A 20,870-nucleotide genomic window follows, 5' to 3' on the forward strand; every position below is an offset into this window, starting at 1 on the left:
GCGGCTCCCGGGGACACCTCACAGGGCGCGGGGGCTCGCAGCTCCCACAGCCGAGGCAAGGGACTCTCCCGAGCCCGGGGAGCAGCGCCCTGAGGCGACCCAAGGGCGAGCATCAAGCGCTGCCCGAGGGAACGCGGCACGGACCCGCCACAGCGGCCGCAGCCTCTCCCCTCGTGGCGGAGCCACTTGGTACCTCCCTCTTCCCCCCACCCCCAGCAATGGTTTCATCCCCCCGCCTCACACACAGCGAGGGGCGTGGCCTCACCCTCACTGCTTCCCCCGCCCTCCTCATCCATATTCATGAGAGAGAGACGGGCGGCCCCAATGCGGAGGGGCGGTGCACCCAAGCCCCGCCCCAGGGCGATGAATATTGATGAGGCGCGCCGTGGCGTCGGGGGCGGCGCGGGCGGCGATTGGCCGGGCGCGGCGGCGCGCGGTGACGCGCGCGGCGGCGGTGCGGGTCCCGATTGCTGCAGCCGCTTGTCAGTGTGACGAAGATTGGCACCCGAGGTAAGCGCTGTCACTCAAACCCCGCTCCAGCCCCGCCGTCCATCACGGCGCGCCCGCCGCCCGGGCACGGCCGCACCGGGGAAGCGGCAGAGCGGCTGGGGAAGGGGCGAGCGGGGCGGCGGCGGCGGCGAGCGGAGAAAGGGGCACCCGCGCTCCGCCGCCGCTCGCACGGACCGGGGGGTTTAAGGGGCGGTGGCGGGCGCGGGGAGGAGAAGGAGGGGAAAAGCGGGGAGGGGTGTGGGGAGTGGGGGGGGGGGAGCGAAGCGAGGAAGGTTCTGGAACGGCCGCCGTGCGCCCGTTGTGTCCCGGCGGGGGCGCGCGCGGGGAGGGGACGCGGGAGCGCGCGCGGGTCCGCGCGGAGGAGGAGGAGGAGGAAGAGGAGGAGGAAGGAGATGGGGGCGATGGGATGGGGGGGGGAAGGAAGGAGGGAGGGAGAGGAGGCGACGCGATGCTTAAAGGGGCAGCGCCGTGCTGGCCGCTCCTCGGAGGCGGCGGGGGGGGAAACGGGGGGCGCTCCGGGGTTCCGGGGCCGCACCGCGGGCGCGCACGGCCGCGGCAGCTGCGCCCCGCTCTCCTCCTCTCCCTCCTGGGCTCCCTCTGCCCCTCCACACCTGCCCTGCCCCGGGGGCGCAGCAGGAAGGGGAGGCGGAGATGTGCCCCGCTCTGGGGGATGCTCCTCCCGCGTTCATAGAAAGCGGAGCCCGGCCGGGCCGGCGTGCGCAGAGCCGGCCTGGGTTTCTCCCTCGTTTCTGGCTCCTTTTCGGTGTGACCCCCGTGGTCTCCCGGCTGGGTTGTGAGCAGACACCTTCCCGACAGCCAGGCCGAGGGTTGCCGGGTGTTTACGCGGCCGCAATTAGGAGCTGAGACTTGACACTGCCCAGAGGCCCTGCTGGGGATGTGTAAACAATAATAAATCAAGCGCTGGTTTTATCCCCAACTATTGCCTCAGTGAGCCACATGTCCCGGGTCTCATGGAGCACTCCGTGGCTTTCCTTCGCTCCCACCACGCCGGAGTTGGTCAATTAACAATATCACAGTATAAGTAGTTAACACGTTCGTGTGATAATTCTCTGTATAGCTTATTGCTATTTAAAAAAAAATCAATTTATTAAATATTTTCTTTAGTTTTAAATGGTGATATGTAGTGTAATTTTAGAGACGGGTCACAGTATTCGCTTATTTTTTTTATCTGCTGCTGCTGCTGCTGAAGTTTTTAGTCCCTTTTTGTAGTTTTGTCTGAGTAAATGACTGATGTGGTTTAGGGAGGGAGAATCCCAGAATGGTTTGAGTTGGAAAGGACCTAAAAGTTCATCTTGTTCCAGCCCCCTGCCATCGGCAGGGACACCTTCCACTATCCCAGGTTTCTCCAAGCCCCAGTGTCCAACCTGGCTTTGGACACTTCTAGGGATGGGGCAGTAAATAATTTATTCCTAATGCAAGACACTATATCTGCTATAAAACCCTTAAAAGTGAATGAGTTGCTGGTTTGTTGGATTTTTTTTTCCACTTGAGTGCTGCCCAGGCAAGATTTTTTTTTTTTTTTGTCCTTGCCCCTCTTTGGAATAGGTTGTGTGCATTCCATTAAACTGATCCCAGGAATAGGGAACATGGGCATTATGTTCTAGATGTTGGAAAACACTTGGACCAAAATCCTGTGGAGAAGAGCTAGAGGCTGTAGGTCACTCTCAAAGTACGCTAAATATCTCATTTAATTTTTTTTTAACTTAAAGAACCCTTTCTTAGTTTTTTACAAAAAAAATGCACATTTAGTTAGTTCCTAATTTTATTCTCGAGCATTCTCTTGCACAAAATTTCACTAGTGTAGATTGTTTGATGAGGAGAATTGTAACAGCTGTGGCTTAGGGGATCCACACACCCTGCTGTTCTCCGTACTGTGCACGCACTCACAGGTTGTTCCCTGTCCTCTGTGGGATATAATCTGTTTATGGGCTGCCTGTGCTGTGGGGTTCCATCCCTTTAGCTGTATTTGTATGTGGGGTAGAAGTGAGATGGCTTCTGCAGCTGGATGGAGCCCTGGTCAGTCCCTGTTAGCTGCACGTGTGAATTTTATGGATTACACTGAACCAGGAAACAAGATGTTGTGATCGTATCAGAAATCCATCTTTATGTGTATTTCCAGACTCTGTCATTGCTACAGTATCAAGCAACAGCGAGTGCATTTTCTGTCAAGTAAAATTGCAGATTTATCCTTTTCTGAGTCTGTGTGTAATCACATATAGAATCATTACATTCAACTTTTCAAACATTTCAGACGGAAAAAAAATCCCCCAAACATTTCACATAATCTATTCAAAATAATTTGAATTATTTTTCTCGTGAATGTTCTATCTTCAGTTTATTTTATGAACTATGCAGTATATTTTTTTTTGACTGTCACCACTTGATACATTTTCTTGTCATCTCATAATTAAAGTATCCACAGGAAAACTTCAGTGTAGGTTTTACTGTGTTTTCTTTATATAATCTCCAGTTCAGAGGTGAAAGGCAGAGCTCAGTGTGCTGCAGTCACAGGGCAAAAAGGGAAAGTCACAGGGTAAAGTAGGGGTTGGTGTGCTGCACTGAGATCTTGGAGGTTTTTATTTCAGATCATTTCTCATTGATCTCCCCAGTGGATTTTGGCCATGCTTTTTTTTTTTTTTTAATCCATGCTTATGTGTTTTGCTGGGCTGAAATTTTTTCTTGTTACCATTTCCCATGTGCTGATAGAAAACTCAAGAATTCTTCACATTTTGAGTACATTGTTGTTGTTAGGGTTAGTGGGGATTTTGTTTTCTATTTGGAAATTTCACTTTGGCATGTAAAAAGTCAAGCTGGTATTAAGTACTTACAGCTTTGATTTGTACTCTTAATACAATTTGTAATATTTGGGTTAAATAAAAATAACGTTTTAAAGCTAAGTCCTTGCAGTCTTCCATGATGGGACTGAAAGGGGTTTAGAATGAATGAAATATAAATTTAATTTATTTTAAATGCTTTAGTCTTATAAAATGGTTAATCTTCTGGAAGCTGTAATTTCTTCTTCAGAATTTTGCTTTCCAACTGTATTTTTCTGTGCTGTAAATGCAGTGCTCTCATAAAGCCCTAATAATTCTGATTGCTACCACAGCAAGTTTGGGAATGTTCAGGAGCAATTCGGTTTCCTGGAAAAGAGTAACTCTTTGGTGAAATTAAAGCCTGTATTAGTGGCTGAGGGTGAATGATCACAGAGCCACCACTGTGGCACTGGAACTGCCTGTTCTAATGGCCATGTTAATGTCCTGAGTGGAGCAGTCCAAATTGTATTTCAGAATATTATGTCGTGGTCTGGCAGCCAAATGTTGCCTCTGCAAAACTGGCACATATGTGAAAGCTTACAGTAAAGCAGATTAATATTTTTATTTTGGTCTAAGTAAGACCAAATGCAATTTTTTTGTGTGTGAAATTAAAAATGTTGCAAATGTTACTTCTCTTGCAGCAGCTGGTTACTTCACTTCTCACTTGGTTCAAAGAGTCTGTAGGTTTAAAAATGAGAAGTCTCAGAGGGGTTTATTTTGCCACAGCTCAGTGCTGTACAAAATGTAAAACAACTTACTGCTCTTCTAAGCAAGAGGATTCCAAGAGCAAGGAGAAAAAGCTGCTGATGGAGTTCTTTCATTTGCTTACTTGATGCCAGATGTTGCCCAAATCTTTTACCCAGACTATTTTAGATCTCCCCTGGGTAACTGATCAGTGAAATATTCACACTTGTAGCAGGTTCTTCACTTTGTTCACTGAGGTGGTTTCATGCCAGAACTGTGGAACACGGGATTCATCAGGTAGATCAGAGGTGGGGTGGAAAATAAAATAATGGCACCACGGATCTGGAAATGCCAATTTTGTTACTATGGAGCTGTGGCACATTTTTATGAAGTTGCTGAGGGGCAGTAACTTGGCTCCCTTGCCAGCAAAGAGGGGATCCCATGTCATGTATGGCACTGGGAGGCAAACATTGGTGCTGGAAAGGGAAATAAAACTCAGATCTTGTTCTGGCATGGTTGGTTCTCATCCTTCACAGGAACACATTGTTTGGGGTTTGATGTGGCAGCTGCTCCAGGCTGTGGTGTTCTCATTTTTTAGTACCTAGGTGTACAAAAGAGGTATTTGCTGTTAAACCTGAGGGCTGTTTGAGTACACAGAGAGTCAAAAGGTGGTTTTTGAAAATGGGAGCTGAGTGTGATGATCACAGACTGTCCCTCTCCCTGCTGTGCCCAGGGATCTGCAGCTCTCTTCTGCAGCTGATGGGAAATTCAGGCAAAAAGTAGAATATGGCAGCTTACTTCTGGTGTACTGAAAGAGTGATCCATTTCTTTTAAACCTCCAAATTCCAATTTTTATTTTATTGGTGAGGTTTTGGAATTGCCTGTGTTTTTTCTTGAGGGCAGAAGAAGCTAGGAAGTGTGGCTATACTTCACATCCTGCTTGGCTTTTTTATGAGTTACACAGCAAACAAAGCAAAGGGAAAAGGATATTATCATACTTGCTGAAAAATAAAGTCCAAGCCTTTTATTTTCCAAGGAAACAGAGGCAATTAGATAACAGAAAATGGATCTTTACATGTTTTTGACCTGCCTAGAGAACAGGGGAATTAAAATGTGTGTGCCTTGTTGTGTGGTTTTGTAACTAAAGAACTTCTGGGTCAGTCTGTGATCACTTAATTTATGTTTTCTAGCCCATTTTTATGTGGTCTAGACCATGATAGTAGCAATACTAGAAGGAAGATTACCTGTTTATCTTTTATTATTATGGTTATTTGGAGGTGTTGATTTCAGTAGCTTAATTCTTAGTCGTACTGAAATTTGCCACGATGAATATGTTTGAGCAGGGTTATTCTGCCAACTTAAAAATGACTCAGCATCTTAAGAATGATTCTAAGAGACAGTAAATGGGTAAGTTTAGTCCTAAATAGTCTTTCTTTACCCCAGAACACTTAGGCAGGAGTCATGACTCCTGGAAGGATGGAGACTTGTGTTTGGGAGAGGTGGGAAGCAAGAGTGGAGCAGGAAAGGGAAGAGCTTTTATTTCATCCTCATTTTAAAAAGAAAATAACAATTCATTTTAAGACCTAAACTTAGCAAACAAAGTTAGTTTTTCAGGTTTGACCAAATGTTGGAGTCAGAACAGGGAAGATTCTGGAAAAGTTAGTGATGGATTGGAATTGGATTTCACAGAGGGTTGGAAGGCCAGGATTTTGTGTCACTTTCAGGTTTTTTGGCTAGTCCAAGTTAATGCTTGATTCATTAATGGGGTTGTTATTCCAGAAATCATAAAATATATAAAAATGAAATAATTGATAAGGGAACATCTTGATCTTGATGAATTGTTTAAACGCCAAAAATGTGTAGAGGGCATTTTCTTACCCATTCAACATCCAAAGCACATTTAAAATGCATTTATTATTTAAATAAAACTCCTAGTCACCCTTCAACTGTACTTCAATAGCATCAGGAATTCACCCTTTCATAGAATAATTGGAAACTTTTATGGTTTTATAATAAAAATGTTGGAAAACATAACATATGCTTACACAAACTGCTCACATTGTAAAGTATTCAATAGCAATAAAGGCAGAGAGACTGGTGGTTGTTTTGCATCTTCCTTATGAAACCACAAAATATAAACACAAAACAAGATTCATTTCAGTCATAGTTTATTGGTTGCTGATGCAAATCATGATTAAAATAGGATTTCCTGTTGCTTTGGTTTAATTTGCCTGGAAGGAGATGGTTCTATGAGTGTCTCCAAAAGTAAGAAATTTGGGATGTGCTTGTGTGGATATTCTAAAAGCTTCAGTGGCAGAGGGATGGATTTGTGTCCAGGACATAAGCAACCCCCTTTATCCATGTGGGCAATGCCAGAAAAATGGTGAGGGTGGTGGAGTTCTCACCTTTTTTTTTTTTTTTTTTTTTTTCTGTTTGTTGAGTTGTTTATGTCTTTTTTTTTTTTTATTGAAATTTGGTTTGAAAGGTTAACTAAATATCAGTAAGCAGGAGTTGTACAGGATCAGTTCCAGCTGTGGAAGTGCTGATACACATCCTCTGGGATGTAAGGAGGGTTTGGAGTCTTTCCAATGCCACCCTCTTGCCACGAGAGCAGCAGGGCAGATGTGACACCATCTTCCTGATTTTTGAGTCCAACAAGTTATGAAATCACGTTGGGTAAAAAATGAGGGCAAAAAAATCCTTCTCTGTCCTGTAACAATAAATGTGTGTGAGGATTCATGGTGTGTGTGTGAGGATTCTTGTTCTGGACCCATAAAGTCCTTCTGTTTGTAGTGTTAAGAATACAGAAAAAAAAGGAATCTTCATTTATTATGTGAGTGTTGGTGGTGGATGAGGGAGTGATGGGAAATACTTTTGCTCCCTCATACCCTAATCCCTGAAGAGTCTTGGAACAATTAAAGAGGGAGGTTTCCTCTCCCCCAAGTTTCGTTTTTCTCTTGCCAAAATTGCTGTTTAGTCCTCTAAATTCCTTACTATTACTTTATGGTGCTAATAAAGCCAGGTCAAATTACAGTGTGAATTGGGTAGGAGAAATGAGATGCTGCAGGAAGTTCCTTGAATTTGAGGATCTTTCCATAGTCAGAAGAATGAGGATTCTATTTCACAGACTGTAGGAGAGCAACCTGAGGATTTCCTTCCAGAATTCCAAGAGCTACCTGGGGGCTGGATACCTGGCATACATGATCTTATGATTTTCTGACTTTAGAAACATTCATTTCTGAACGAAGGATTGGATAGAATTCCTCCTCTTTCTCATCTTTGTTAAGAAGGACTGTGGTAAATTGGTGATGACATGGAATCAGGAATGTGACCCATGATTTTGCACCATTCCCTAGAAATATGCTGGTGTACACACCAAGGATGTGTGCAGAAGCAGGAGCTGGAGTTCTTCACAAGACCAAGATTTCCCTCAGTTTATTTCTGTTGTTGTGCCTGGAGGAATTGCTATGATCTATGCATCCTTAATATTCATTTATCAGTTAACAGCATATGCAATTTTAGCTTACAAAGCGGCACATTTATATATATATTTTTTTTTTTTTAATTTGGTACTTGCAAATAGGAGAATTTATAGAATTAAATGTACTAAAAGCAGAGTTTAAACAAAGATTGAGTTGCTAAAGGAGCACAAATCTGGTAATGAGATGGTTTGTTGTTGGTCATGCTGTGTGACAGTGTGTGGTGGTGCTTGGGAGGTGGCCTGTGGTATGAATACTTTGTATGGATTGTTAAGATCTGAGATGGAGGGATATGAAAAGAGGATGCTAGGAAAGATTAATGGGACAGCAAAGCAGTAGATACACTGTTGGAGAGGCCTTGCTGAATAAAGTCACTATTACATAGCATCTATGTTCAAAATCCTACATGTAAAGAAAGGTTGATGGTAGCTTGGAGTGTAGCCTGTAATTCTGCAGAAATTCAGCTTTAGTTGTGGATTTTAATTTAATTTTAATTTTCCATTTCTTAAAAGTATAATTGGCATTCATTTTTTAATGTAATCTCATATTCATCAAGATTAACATATAAATAACTCTATTGCACCACCAAACAATAAAGGGAACAAAGTGACACAAAATAAATCTCATTTTACTGCAGCCCAAAATTGGTTTTGTGGCTTTTTAGGGCTTGACTCCCAGGGCAATTGACAGCATAGCTATTGTAAAGTAACAGAGTGACTGTATCTGTGTGATGGAACTCCCTGAGGCTGGTATTATGTTCCTGAACAGGAACATTGTCTTTCTTAAAAGTATAATATTCTAAATAATGACTGTACTTTTTAAGTACATGAGACAGAGGAAATGGAAGCCACCTTGGTGCTGAATGAGGAGAACATCCTCATTGAGCACAGTTTTAATAAACTTGTCTGTATCAACTTCATATTGATTTGTTTGTCTTAATTTCTGTGAATGACTCTGCGTGGGCAGGTCAGGACTGCAGCAAAGGTGGAATGGATCCTGGATGTTGGCATGTGCTCTACTTACTGCTTCATTATTTGAATCAATTATTACCATCATTATTTGAATCTATAAAAATACATGGATCTTTATGTCTGCTTGTATTTCTTCATGTGAATGTACTCACAGGTCTTTGCTTCCTGCTATCTGAAATGCAGAATGAGAGGATGACTCAAACGAGGGCTCTTCAGAGCTTGAATGAACAAGTTTCTGTTTTACTTTGTAGTTAAAGCCTCAGTGCTGATTCACTTTCTGAGAGACAAAGCAAGTTGCCCTTTGTTTTGGTTTCATAGTTAGGTATTTTTATTATGATGGCATTACTTTAAAGCTTGTCTGCCAGAGGAATTAAAGAAAAACAAAAACTGGCAATAGCAAGTCCAGGTTAAGACTCCACAGTACCTTGGTGTTGTCTCCACCCTGTAACAGGTGTATCTGCTCCCTCTTCTTGCCCCCACTGAAATGTGCAAGAAGACATCATCATCTGCAAGCTCAGATCTCTCTTGTCTGATATGTTTTAGGGTTTAGCAGTATTAAATGTTGTCCAGTGTCTCTTTGAAGAGGGCAATATCACTGCAACATCCTCTGGCTTCTTCTCAGCCACATCCTTCCCTCTGCAGCATCTTTCACTCAGGCCTGCATTTCTTTAGCACCTCTTTGTTCCTGCCCTCGATATCTCATAAAGTGCCTAGGAAATTGCTGTTTCCAGAGTTTCAGCTGAAGGCTTTGCAGGCAAGAGCTACTTCTCCATACACTGAATATTGGACCAACCAGATCTGGCAGCAGTGGCCCCACCAGTTCCTAGCTGCAGTTATTTCTGAGTGCAGGAGCAGGATTTTCAGGTTTGCAGTAGTCCTCCTTATGTCTGAGACAAGGAATGGATAATTCATCTATTTATCTATCCTGATTTATCTGTCAGTGGCCTCTGTTCTGAAGATGCCGTGAATAGTGAGAAGTCTTTTATTTGAAAGTAGCCCAGTAAATTGAAGTGAGAATGAGTACCAAAATTCATGGCATGTGAAGAAGGGAGTAAGAGGGTTACACTGTCCTCAGAATTGAATTAAGAAGCTGTAAAAATGAGAGAAGCCCATTTTCTGAAGACATAGATCTTTGACAGTTTAAGGAAAGGTGGTAAGAACTTTTAACGTGTCATCTGCTCCTTGAACCTTCAGGACCAGGTGTATCACTTTGGGCTGAAAGTCCTTCTTGCTCAGTGTTCAGTCTCTAGCCAGTGGCCGAAATTTAAGCTGCCTTAAAACTTCTCAGATACCTTCCCTGCTCTGTTTAGAACCAGGTTTCATGAACCAGAGAAGGCATCTAGATTGAGTGGCCCTTCACATTTTGTTTTTCTGTGAACTTGTCTGAAAACCATCACGTCTTGGAAAACAGCAGCACGTGCATAAATTTTAATTAAAGACCAATTCAAAGATCAATTTCGTGTTGCTTTCAAAAATGTTGGAGTTACTTTCTCCCTAGTTCTTACTGTGAACTTTATCTGTGTGGGAAACAGAGATAATCAGATTCAAGATCTCAGCTGTGTTTTAGCCATCATTTAATTTCTGGTGGCCTCTGTGCAACCTTAGTGTCTAGAATGTCTCCTGAGATGGTTTTTAATGCTTTTCAGCAGTTATGTTTTCTAAGTATATTTTCACAATCTTTGCTACTTTGCTTTCACAATCCTTACTACTTTTTAAAAGTAGCTTCACTGTATCAAATGGGTGCTATTAAAGTAATTTTAAGTGGTAATTTTTTGAAAGCTTTTTAAAATGGCCAAATAATACTGCAGGAAAACCTGTCTTCACAGAACACAGGATCCTAACCATGGCCCATTTCTAGCATCTGCTTTGATTTTATCATGGATTGTATTCAAATTATTATGGAAGGAGATTTAAATAGGAGGGAAAAAAATCTCTCACCTTTCTTGATTTCATGCTTAATTTTCACAACAGTGGTGAGTTACTCCTATTTGCATTTCATGGTTTTATTTTTGAGATGTGTCTTTCCTAGTCTTGGCAGACAGACACCGAGCCAAGGCGTAAAATAAGAAGGTTGAACAGTGAGGGAGTTATTATCCAAATGGAGCCTTCTGTTGGAGGTGTCAGCAGAGACAAAGGTGAATGTAGAGAATGAATGGAATAAGATGACAGAAAGATCAAATAATGGGATAAGAAGTTCAAGCGTGGGATAATGGGTGTGATTAGAGATTATTAACAGTGCAAAGATTTGCAAAACGTGCAAAAAATTCCTGTCTGTTCATTAACACTTGATGAGGGAACCACATAGTAAAACAATTAAAAAAAAACATATTGAGTCTTAGAATGTGTGTTCTAAGGTGTTATTTTCTTCTGTCTATTTCTCTGTTGGTTTTTAGGTTTCTGTCTTCCACCTTGTACATAAGTGGGATCTCTGTGCTGGAACAAGATCATGTCTTCAACTCATTGAAGGAAAGGGGTGAGCAGCTTTCTCATGGCCAATATTTTATCTTCTTCAGAAAAAAGCGTGCCCTGGAAATAAATATCCTGTATTGCGTTGAAAAGGAAGCCAGTTCTAGTTGCTTTTCATGTGTCAAAGAGAGTTGACTTTTGTTTCTTTTTAACTTGCTGTGTGAATGTAAGGATCTAATGTTACAGAGCAAGTGCCAAGACTAAACTTAAATAAGAATGAACAAAGAGCCATGCCGAATCTGCCAGTCATGCATTTCTCTCTGAAGGACTTCAAAGAAACATGTATGAGGGAAAATTAGAAGGAATGATTACTTGTTAACAAGTTTGTTGGGTAGTTCCTTCACAACCCTAAGAGGGTTGGTGGTTAGGTCGTAGCCTGAAGCATAACTATTTATATCTCTTACAAACATCTGTTGTAGCTTGTATATGTTAAAAATGATACCACTGATCTCCAGCAGCTCACTTGTACCTCTGTTAACGTTACTGGGTGGTCCCTGTGCCCTTAATTATGGAGGAGTAAGTGGAACAAGCGAGCGGAGTGATGAATGTTAAGTGATCACTTTGTGTGTATGTTTCAGCTCACGTTTAATCTCTTCTCTTACATACTCAACTTGCACAAACTCTCCACATTTCTAATTATGATTATCCCTCTTCATTTAGCTTCCTTTCTGCCTTACATTTTCACTTCATATCTCCTTTTTTTTTTTTTCCCTTTGCTTTGTAGACCAAGATCTTTCATGAATTCCCTTTCACCACAGGTATCAGTGGAGTTTCTGATTGCAGGTCATGCATCAGCTTCCAGTTACATGACCTTAAGTTTTTCCTTGGGTTTTCTACACACTTTGCTTTCAAAATAAATAGAATGAGTTAGTTCTGTTCTGTGTGAAGCAGACCAGCGGGTTATTTTTGTTATTTGTAAGAGTTATAGGTAAAAATTGACCGAGCCAAATTTAAAAAAAAAAAAAAAAAATTATAAAGATCAAATTCTATCTGAGCCAGCCACAAAGCAAAGGACAGAGCCCAGCCCGGGATCGGCGCTGGGTGAGACACAGGTTCAAGCACTCTAGCAGAGTCTCTCCTGTGCTCCACACCACCCGTCCTGCCCGAGCAGTTTTTATACAATTTTTATTTTGCTTGAGGCCGGGATTTCGGTGATCAGCCTTTTTTTTCCATTCAAAGTCCCACATATTCATAAAGTCCCTTTTCTGTGCGCCGGGTTGAACAATCCGAGGTCCGGGAAGCGATGTACGTGGATGATGGAGTTACGGGAAGCCGGCACTGAGATGCATCCCCCGGAGATTCCAGCGATTCCACTCCCGGGTACTTGCTGGGACGATCATCGCTTGTTCCTAGATTATCTCAAGAAACGGCCCCTCTCCGAGCGAGCCACTTGCATTCACTTGTAAATGAAGCCTTGTCTACAATGGTTTCCACATAAGAGACAGCCTCCCCCTTTGCCCTGGCTCGCTTGCTTTGTGTCTATATTTAATCATATAAAACTCCTATCCATATATCACTCTATAGGCGCGAATTATGCCTATTGCACATAACATATATATATTTGAATATAACACAAACACACAGTTTTCCCTCTACTCTCGATTTCTGTCACAGAGAATAACTGGCATTTTGAAAGCTAAGATGCCCAGAAGTCATATATTCTAGGGTTCACCTCAGATACCCAAATACTCTGTGTCCTGAGGTAGAGTGTGCTGGTTGGAGATGGTCTGTGAGCTGAGAATGGACACAAACGAGCCAGAAATGACCACACGAGTAGGTCAGCCAAGAGCAGGGGTTGTTCGAGTGCACTGCGACTGCTTCAGACCAAGTCAGCTGCTTTCCATCACAGCCACCTTCGGCAGGGAGAGGCCTGAACCAGCGTGGCTGACTCGGTGTAAAAAGGATCAGAAACCATCCACGTGTTGTGTGAGCTCGGTGGAGGAGCTGTGGCAGTAATTAGCCGTGGCAATGATAAACATCTGGGAGCGATAGCAGCCCCATCGCTGTCTGCAGCCCGAGCATCTGCTGGGGCTGTGCCTGCTAACGAGCCCCGGGTGCTGCATCCCAAATGAGGGCATAAAACCCGAATCTGTAAATACCTTCTCAGTTACTTTTCTTAAAGTTTAACACAGTTTGTTTCTTGCCTCTACTGAGTAATGAGCAAATGTTTCTTTTCAGTGAAGAGAAGTAATTCCTCAGTTAATTGCCTCAATTTAAGTGTGTGATTAGCTCAATTTGTTCTTCTTGATTTGCAGTGGTTGTCTTCACTAAATCTCATCAGTTCCTATCTTGCCTAATAGCTTAATCTTTTTCTACTGTAATTATAAGTCAGAGGGGAAGCTCTTGTGGGAAATAAAGGATATACTCATGTAGATTTCCTTCCAGTCATCCCCCTGGGAGAAAATATGGCCAAAGTCCTTCTAGGTGCAATAATCTATGGATCTAGCTCAAAGCTGTGCACCTCCTTTCTTCTTTTGTGTGGCACAAGGGCCTTCCAGATGTGGAACGTCTCTTCATTATGGAAATCTGGAAGGAGGAGTTAGTCCAGCTTGCCTTGTTCTCCAAAAATTCTTGCCATGTCCTACTGTCTTTACCAATTTACATGTATTATCACTGTGGCCTCCCTCTCCAGGTTTTTCTTCGTGCCACAAGTATGATCTTACGTCCCTGTGAACTCTTAAGACTTTCTTCCTCTTCTACAACTGTTTTACTTTAATTTTCTCATTTTTGCCTAAGAATTTCATCTTTCTCCCACAGTTAAACAATTTCTTTAGCAGTGTTTTCTGTGGGACTTAGATTTAAAATAATCATTAAATTGTGTTTGCTCTGTTGATCGTTTCAACTGTTCTGCTTTTATTTTGAGGGTAGTCTGGTCCATGCTTTGGATGTCACAGTCATAAATTAAATGTATGCCTTTTGAGAAGGAAGAAAAGCAGCATTTTCTATGTGCCTGTTCACTCCATCAATACAGACAAGCACTTGTGTCAGCTGCCACTTATGGGAGAAAATAAATGGTTAAACATCAAACAAATGCTTACAGGGCTGATGCTTCAGAATGTGTTCCCTTAAAGTATTTTGAGAGGTATCTCACTTATTGTGGCAAATGCTGATTTAACTTTTAACACTAAATTATTTGTAACTGTAAAAAAAAATGTAACATCTGAAGTACTTTTATCAGTGAGTGCACTTCGGTTGTTCCCTTTATTTTTAATTTTAATGTTTTTGGAGTTTCAAAGAAAGAATACTGATGTTCAGTTAAAACAGATATTACCTGGTTTGTAGAGGAAGCCATGCTTACATCATCTTAGTGAACTTCTCTGGTCTTTGAAGCTGTTTTAAAAAAGATTTTAAAAATTGCACTCATACTTAGGAATTACACTGAGTGAATTTGATGCAAAGTAAGGCTTGAGGTTTCTCCTGAGGAGTTTGGTTTGTCTCTGTGCCTGAAACTGTTGTCAAAGAAGGGAACATTGAAATTTGTCCTGTGTTTGCAAAATGAAACACTCACTTGAGACTGTTATAATCTGTAGGGGAAAATATCCAGAAATGTAAAAATTTCTCTTAAAATTGTCATATGCACTAGTAGTATGCAATAAGGGAAAGACTTAAAAATAGTTGAAGAATTTGTAGTGATTGAACACATTGCAAAAAAAAAAAAAATATTCTGTTTCAGATCTTAAAGTGGTGAAAATTAAAACTTAGTTCTTCAGTACTGGCATAAGTGAAAAAGAGCAGAAAGTTTGGAATTATTACCTGGATGTAATGTTTTTCAACACATGAGCTCTGACTTCTTTTTTAATATGGATTTTTTTAATAGTAGCTAAACATTAGAACTTCTATGTGTCAAGGAAAATTGTCTTCTGTGTTAATAGTTACTGGTAATAGCTTAATGAGTTACATGATTTCAGTTGTAATGGCTGCAGATCTGACAAGAAAATGAAATGTGAAGTAATAATTTGTTGGGTACACTCTATCTGGTGGTGGTGCTTTGCTAATTTATTTTTTTTTAATTATGGTATGTCTTAATTTAAAAATATTTAACTCATCTGGGCACCAAACTCCAGCTAATGCCTAGAGATAATAACATGATGCATTTACTTGTGTTTAAATCCTATTGTAATTAATATTTCCCAAAGTATCAAATGTCTCTGAAATCAAGACTTCTGAATTCCTAGGTCCCTTTGAAACTTTATAATCACGTGGGCCCAATTGTTTAAAAATTGTTAGATATTGTTCCCTTCTTTGTTGAACCTTAAATGACTTGGATGGCAAATTCCTGATGTCAGAAGTGATTTGAGGCTTGGTCTCTGAAAGTAGTTTCAGCCCTACTTTAGAATCTGGGATTCACACCCAAAAGTGAACAGGGAATTCCTTAACAGTTTGCATTTGGTTCATCATTTTTTTAACTATTATTATTTCAGTTACAGTGATGCTCAGTGGGTTGGGAGCCTTTTCAAAACACAGAAACACAAACCTGCCTGTTTCTAGATTTCATTAGAAATCTAGGTAGTATTAGTTCTATTAGCATTAGAATTCTAATGTAGTATTACCTTAGAATGTCAGTTAACTAGTGCAGAAATGAATGTTCACTTGAGCTTGTGAGTATTAAAAAACCTCAGCCTCTTACTAAAAAATTTACTTTAAAATATAAAGAGACAATGAACTTTTTGCTTATAAAACCTGTTATATTTCCAAACTGAATTTATTTGTTGTTTGAATTTGGATGTGTCCGATGTTATCAATAAACTCTCTGAGAGATGTGCATAAATCTGAATTTCTACCTTTATTTTTTCTTCACCCTTTAGAACTGGATTCTAAGTGGGCACTTTTTTAACTAACTATTTTTTTTCTTTAAAGAATATTTGTTCATGCTTATGATGATTTGACACACTTAATGTCTTAATAACCATGATGGCAACACAGACATTAAGTATAGACAACTATCAAGATGGACAACAGGTAGGTGTGTTTTCATTTCTCTAGGAACTAAATACACTTAGGAAGAGAGGAAAAAAAAAAATAGTGACTTTGTCCTTAGTGCCTTCTTTGGCATTGTTTAAGCTGGAATAATGAAACATAGTCATGTATATCTGGTCATCTGGTTTCTTTTTTGGACGACATGCTGTGTAGTTTTACACTTTAAATTGCTAAATTAAAATGCTGTTAACTGGAGGCAAGTGGTGAGGTGGCCTCTCTGTGTCAGCCCTAAGCAATAACTACAAGTACTTCTGTCAGCAGATGGCAACAATGGGGAGCAGTCAGAAAAAAACCAGCAACTTTCCACATCTCCTATAAAATGCTCATCTGAATGCAGTCAGATTTTTGATTTTTAGTTTTATTGTTTGTTTCTTTTATTGCAGTTGTAATTTCTTTCTCTCCTCTCACCTACTTTACATATTTGACTTTATTCCTCCAGCAAATACAAACCATCCTGTGGCAGCGAAAGTAAAATATGGTTTTTTCTAAAGAACAGATTGGTAGAGAGCTTTCTCTTCCTATTTGTTGTGTATTTCAAGTTCTTAGTGTCCAAGGTAGACAGGTAATTTGGGTGCCTGCTGTTTTTCTAGTTTGGAAATGGCCCACAGAAAAAAAACTTGAATTTTTAAGTGAGCTGTTTCCTCCTCCTAGGGCAATAGAACCCTAACTGAACACACTCCCTCCCTTCAAACTCTGCAGATGTATGGCCAACATTTATAATCACTTGTCTGAGTCATCCCCTTCTAATTTGCTCCTCCTTCCTGTCATTAGCCAAGAAATTAGTCCATTAATTACTTTTTTTTAAAGCATTCTGGCTTAAAAATCATCTCTGCTTGCTGATGGAGCTCTCTGCATGGCAGGCTGCTCTGTTGGGTGGGAGATGCTGAATTTTCTCAGTTTCTGATTTTTCTAGGAGATGGCTTGGCCCCAATAGGTAATAAAGCACAAACCTTTTGCTTATCCCAGACTGTTAAGAACAGTATAATTTTTTCTGCTGCTGTTATGTGGAAATAAATTAAATTCTGTTAAAATCAGGTTCTCTAATAGTTTCTGGAGGCCTTCATCTCTGCAGCTGTCAGTTCTAGCTGCCTGGAGATCCCTAGAACAGTGTCTGTCCTCTACCTGAGACAAAAGAGAATTAAGAGAAAAGATGGCAGTGGTTTCATGTCTTGGTGCAGATGTTCAAATGGGAGAAAACCAAAGAGTTTGGGCTGAGGGGTGGAAACTGTGACTTCGATAGTTCAGGTACCTGGAAGACCTTGTAGTCCAAAAGATATTTAGCTGGAGGTGATGGAAAAAACACTTGGAACACCTTCAAAGCACCCCAAAGTGTACCCAGCCTCCTAAAGCAATTTAGGAGGTGCTCAGGTGAAGCTGTGGCTCTGTGCTGCTTTTCCATGGTATAAATGTGGGTTAAATGGATGTGTAGAAGGAGTTACTGCTGTTCTCCTGTAGTTTGACAGCCCTACAATACTTGGTTCTTGCCATGTGTAAAAAGGAGTGCTAAAGATCATGGGAGGTTATGCTCCTATAATTGAAGGACTGGAGTCACACTGAATATTTCAGATCTTTTTAAGCAAATGTGCATTTTATGGACAGAAAAATCTATAAGATCCTTTTCTTCAGTATTCTTATACAATGCACAGTAAAAAATAAAAAAGAAATTTTAAGAGCATAAACTTTTCTTTACATTGATTTCATCCTAAAGGATTTTTATGCAGACATTCCCATGAACTTTTTGGAGCAATGTACTCTAGGCTATTCCAAAAACAGCCACTTCAGAGACAAAATGCTTCAACAATTTACTAATATCTCTCATTCCCATTTTAAAGCCAAATGCTAAAACTTGGAAATGACCTTTATCCATCAAAAAGTGTCAGGGATTAAAAGAGGGGTTTTGTTGCTGCTACAACTTCTTGTGTCACTGCCAAGTCACACCAACCTTCTGGCAATCTAGGAGCCCTTTGCACTGCTCTTTCCTTAGAACAGCATCCTTATTTTACGTCAGGGCTACAGATTTACTCTTTTTTTTCCTACAGATGCAAGTGGTAACAGAGTTAAAAACTGAACAAGATCCCAGCTGCTCTGAAACTGATGCCGAAGGGGTGAGTCCTGCCCCCGTAGAATCTCAGACTCCAATGGATGCAGACAAGCAGGCCATTTACAGGTAGTGATGGACTCCTGTTCTGTCTTTTGAAGGGTGAAGGATAGGCTAGAGGATTTGGGGGTTTTTAATAAATAAATAATAAGTAGCTTAAAATCAGGTGGTCTCTTTGTTGTCTCCATAGTTTGTAGGGGAAGAATGAGACCAAATAGGCTTCGCTGTCAGTCATCAGCCAAGGAAAAACCTCCTGAGCTTGTGAGATTTTTCAATTTCAGCAGTTTTAAAGGGTGGTTGCCAAATTTAGAAAGCTGCTTTAGCCTTTAAACTGTGGTCACTATTTGTCATATTGTAGTTTTTATCTTTAATACAAGTTTTTACTTTTATTGTAATTAGGTCAATCTTTACTCCTTTTTCTTTAGGGATAACAATCTATTCCTCAGTAATTAGCTCAAAATGGATTAAATATTGATGTATGAGCACACTAATTTGAGATTTTTCAGTGAAAAGTGCTGTGCTAAGCAGTATGCTCAGTTTTCATGGGGTTAAGTGTTCTTTCACCTTAACTACTTTATAAAGACAGAATTATTACTGGTTTTCAGGTTAAAAAAAAAAAAACAACCACCAAAACAGGAAAAAGCCAAACAAAACAGCAAAAAAACCTCAACCTGAGGCAGAAAGATGTATCCATTCATTTACAGACTTGTGCTAACAAAATCTTCTCCTTAGAGCATGATTTCACAGGAGACCTCTGAGCACAGCCTGAATATTCTTCTCAATTTTTTAAAGTTATTTCATGATATATAAGTATGGCCCACATTGAAGAATAAATTATTTTATCAGGCTTCATTTAAATCTGCATTCATCCTCTTTGTAAATCCTAAATCTCATTCTAGTGCACTGTATGAATCTGTCTCAGTGACACTCAATTACAGTGAATTAAAACGTCAGAGCTTTTTTACTTGTGATTGTTCTCTTTAATTAAATATATACATATTTTACTGCTGTATTTGCCTCCAGAGTGGGGTAAATCAAAATGAAAATAAGCTTTTATCTTATTTTGCTCTAGCCAATGCTGTTATATGCAGTCTCTTCCAGAACTTGCCATACTCACATGAGTGACTGTCAGCTTTTCTGAGCTAGATGTCTTAATTTTCACATAAGTGAAAATACTCATGTATTTAAACTTTTGTTTTTCTAGGCACCCTCTATTTCCCTTGTTAGCACTATTATTTGAAAAATGTGAAGAATCTACACAAGGCTCAGAAGGCACAACTTCTGCCAGTTTTGATGTAGATATTGAAAACTTCGTAAGGAAGCAGGAGAAAGAAGGAAAACCTTTTTTCTGTGAAGATCCAGAAACTGATAATTTGGTAAGTATTAGCTGTTTCTTTCATTTCTGAAATAACCATGACATGTGCAGCTTCTTCCTAATTTCTGATCTCAACTGGTCCTTGTAGTTTCTCCTCACATTTTTCTGCCTGTGAGAGATTCTTCTTTATGCTAATGGTTAAAAATATTTTTACAGATTTCTTCTGACCCCCTTTTCCCTTTTATCTGTAAATTTACACTGGGCTCTTCACAGTTGTTTCCTATTCTCAGCTGGCATGAGTGTATTGGAGACAAACAGAAACAAATACTTTCCATAACAAATTGACTCTGCAAATTAATTTTAGAGTGTTTGGTGTTTAACATATTTATCAAAAGCACGTAATTGATGTAAATTTTTTCCAATTTTATTTAAATCATGCTTCACCTAGTTAATGTGAGGGAAGAGCTGTTATAGAATGATCTTAGAAAGTCTTTAGCATATATAATTTTTTCTTTCATGTCATTAGCTCCTTTAGGCTTTCTTAAGGTCATTCCTGTGATGAAGCTGTGATTTCCCTATTTTGAATATACCTGCCTTCAATATTTTACTCAAAAATTATAGTTAGTTCTGTTCTGCATGAAGCTGGTCTGCTGACTTGTTAAGCCTCAGGTTATTTTCTTCATTTGTAACTCTCTGAATCCAACACAAAATCACTGTTTTTCCTTATCTCTCTAATCAAATTTCTTTTCAGAAGAACATCTGAAGTCTAATAGCTGGAATGTAGTAGCTGTGGCTCAGTGGATGATGAAAGAGTAGTGCTTGTGCTTTATCTTGACTTTTGGGACCTCTTACAATGTTCTCATAGACAAACTGACAGGACAAGGATGAGATAAATGAGCAGCGAGGTGTACTGAAAAATGGGTGAACCCCTGGGCTCAAGGGATTCTGGTCAGCAGCATGAAGTCCAGTTGAGGGCTACCCAAAAGTGCTGTTCTCCAGGGACTGATTGTGAAACAGAACTGTTTTAACATCCCCGTTGGTGATGGGCTGGTGGGGCAGGCTGAGCCCTCAGCAGGTTTGCAGGTGTTGCAAAATTGGGAGGAGGGGCTGATGCACACATGGCTCTGCCACCATTCAGAGATACTTCATTGCTTTTGGAGAAGCAGAAAAATGGGAACCTCATGGAATTCAGCAAAGGGAAATGCCAAGTCCTAATAGGGGAAAAAGACAGACTGACTCATCAGGACAAGAGGAATTGGGCATGAACTTAGCAAGGAATGGGTGTGAAACACAGGAGGTTCCATTAAACCTTTTTACTGTGAGGGTGATTGAATACTGCAGGCTGCCCAGAGAGTTGTGGAGTCTCCATCCTTGGAGACAGTCAAACTCAGCTGGACATGACCCTGAGGAATTTGCCCTACCTGACTGACCTTGCTTTGAGCAGGAGGGTTGGATTAAACCGTCTCCAGAGGTCCCTTCCAACCTCAGCTATTCTGTGGCTTCTGTGAGCCTCCAAAGATTGGTTTCCCAAAGATC

The 20,870-nt window shown here is 40.7% G+C and overlaps 1 protein-coding gene across 8 annotated transcripts in view; it reads left to right on the plus strand.

Moving 5' to 3' along the window:
- The first annotated feature begins 425 nt into the window (after nucleotides 1-425).
- Nucleotides 426-20,870, plus strand: part of PKNOX1 (PBX/knotted 1 homeobox 1) — a 40,183-nt gene continuing 19,738 nt past the window's right edge. For 5 of the 8 annotated variants that reach the window (XR_008429243.1, XR_008429244.1, XR_008429242.1 and 2 more), the window contains exons 1-5: nucleotides 458-510; nucleotides 10,872-10,951; nucleotides 15,802-15,903; nucleotides 17,961-18,088; nucleotides 19,224-19,395. Coding sequence is in view for 5 of the 8 variants with exons in the window: in XM_053934858.1 (XP_053790833.1) it covers nucleotides 15,853-15,903; nucleotides 17,961-18,088; nucleotides 19,224-19,395 (351 nt within the window). In the remaining 3 variants the exon portion in view is untranslated. Of the gene's footprint in view, nucleotides 511-10,542; nucleotides 10,614-10,871; nucleotides 10,952-15,801; nucleotides 15,904-17,960; nucleotides 18,089-19,223; nucleotides 19,396-20,870 lie in introns of those variants that run through there. The other 3 variants (XM_053934856.1, XM_053934857.1, XM_053934860.1) reach the window with 3 other exon arrangements.

The sequence above is a fragment of the Vidua chalybeata genome, chromosome 2 (genome assembly GCF_026979565.1).
Source record: "Vidua chalybeata isolate OUT-0048 chromosome 2, bVidCha1 merged haplotype, whole genome shotgun sequence".
NCBI classification, from domain to species: Eukaryota; Metazoa; Chordata; class Aves; order Passeriformes; family Viduidae; genus Vidua; species Vidua chalybeata.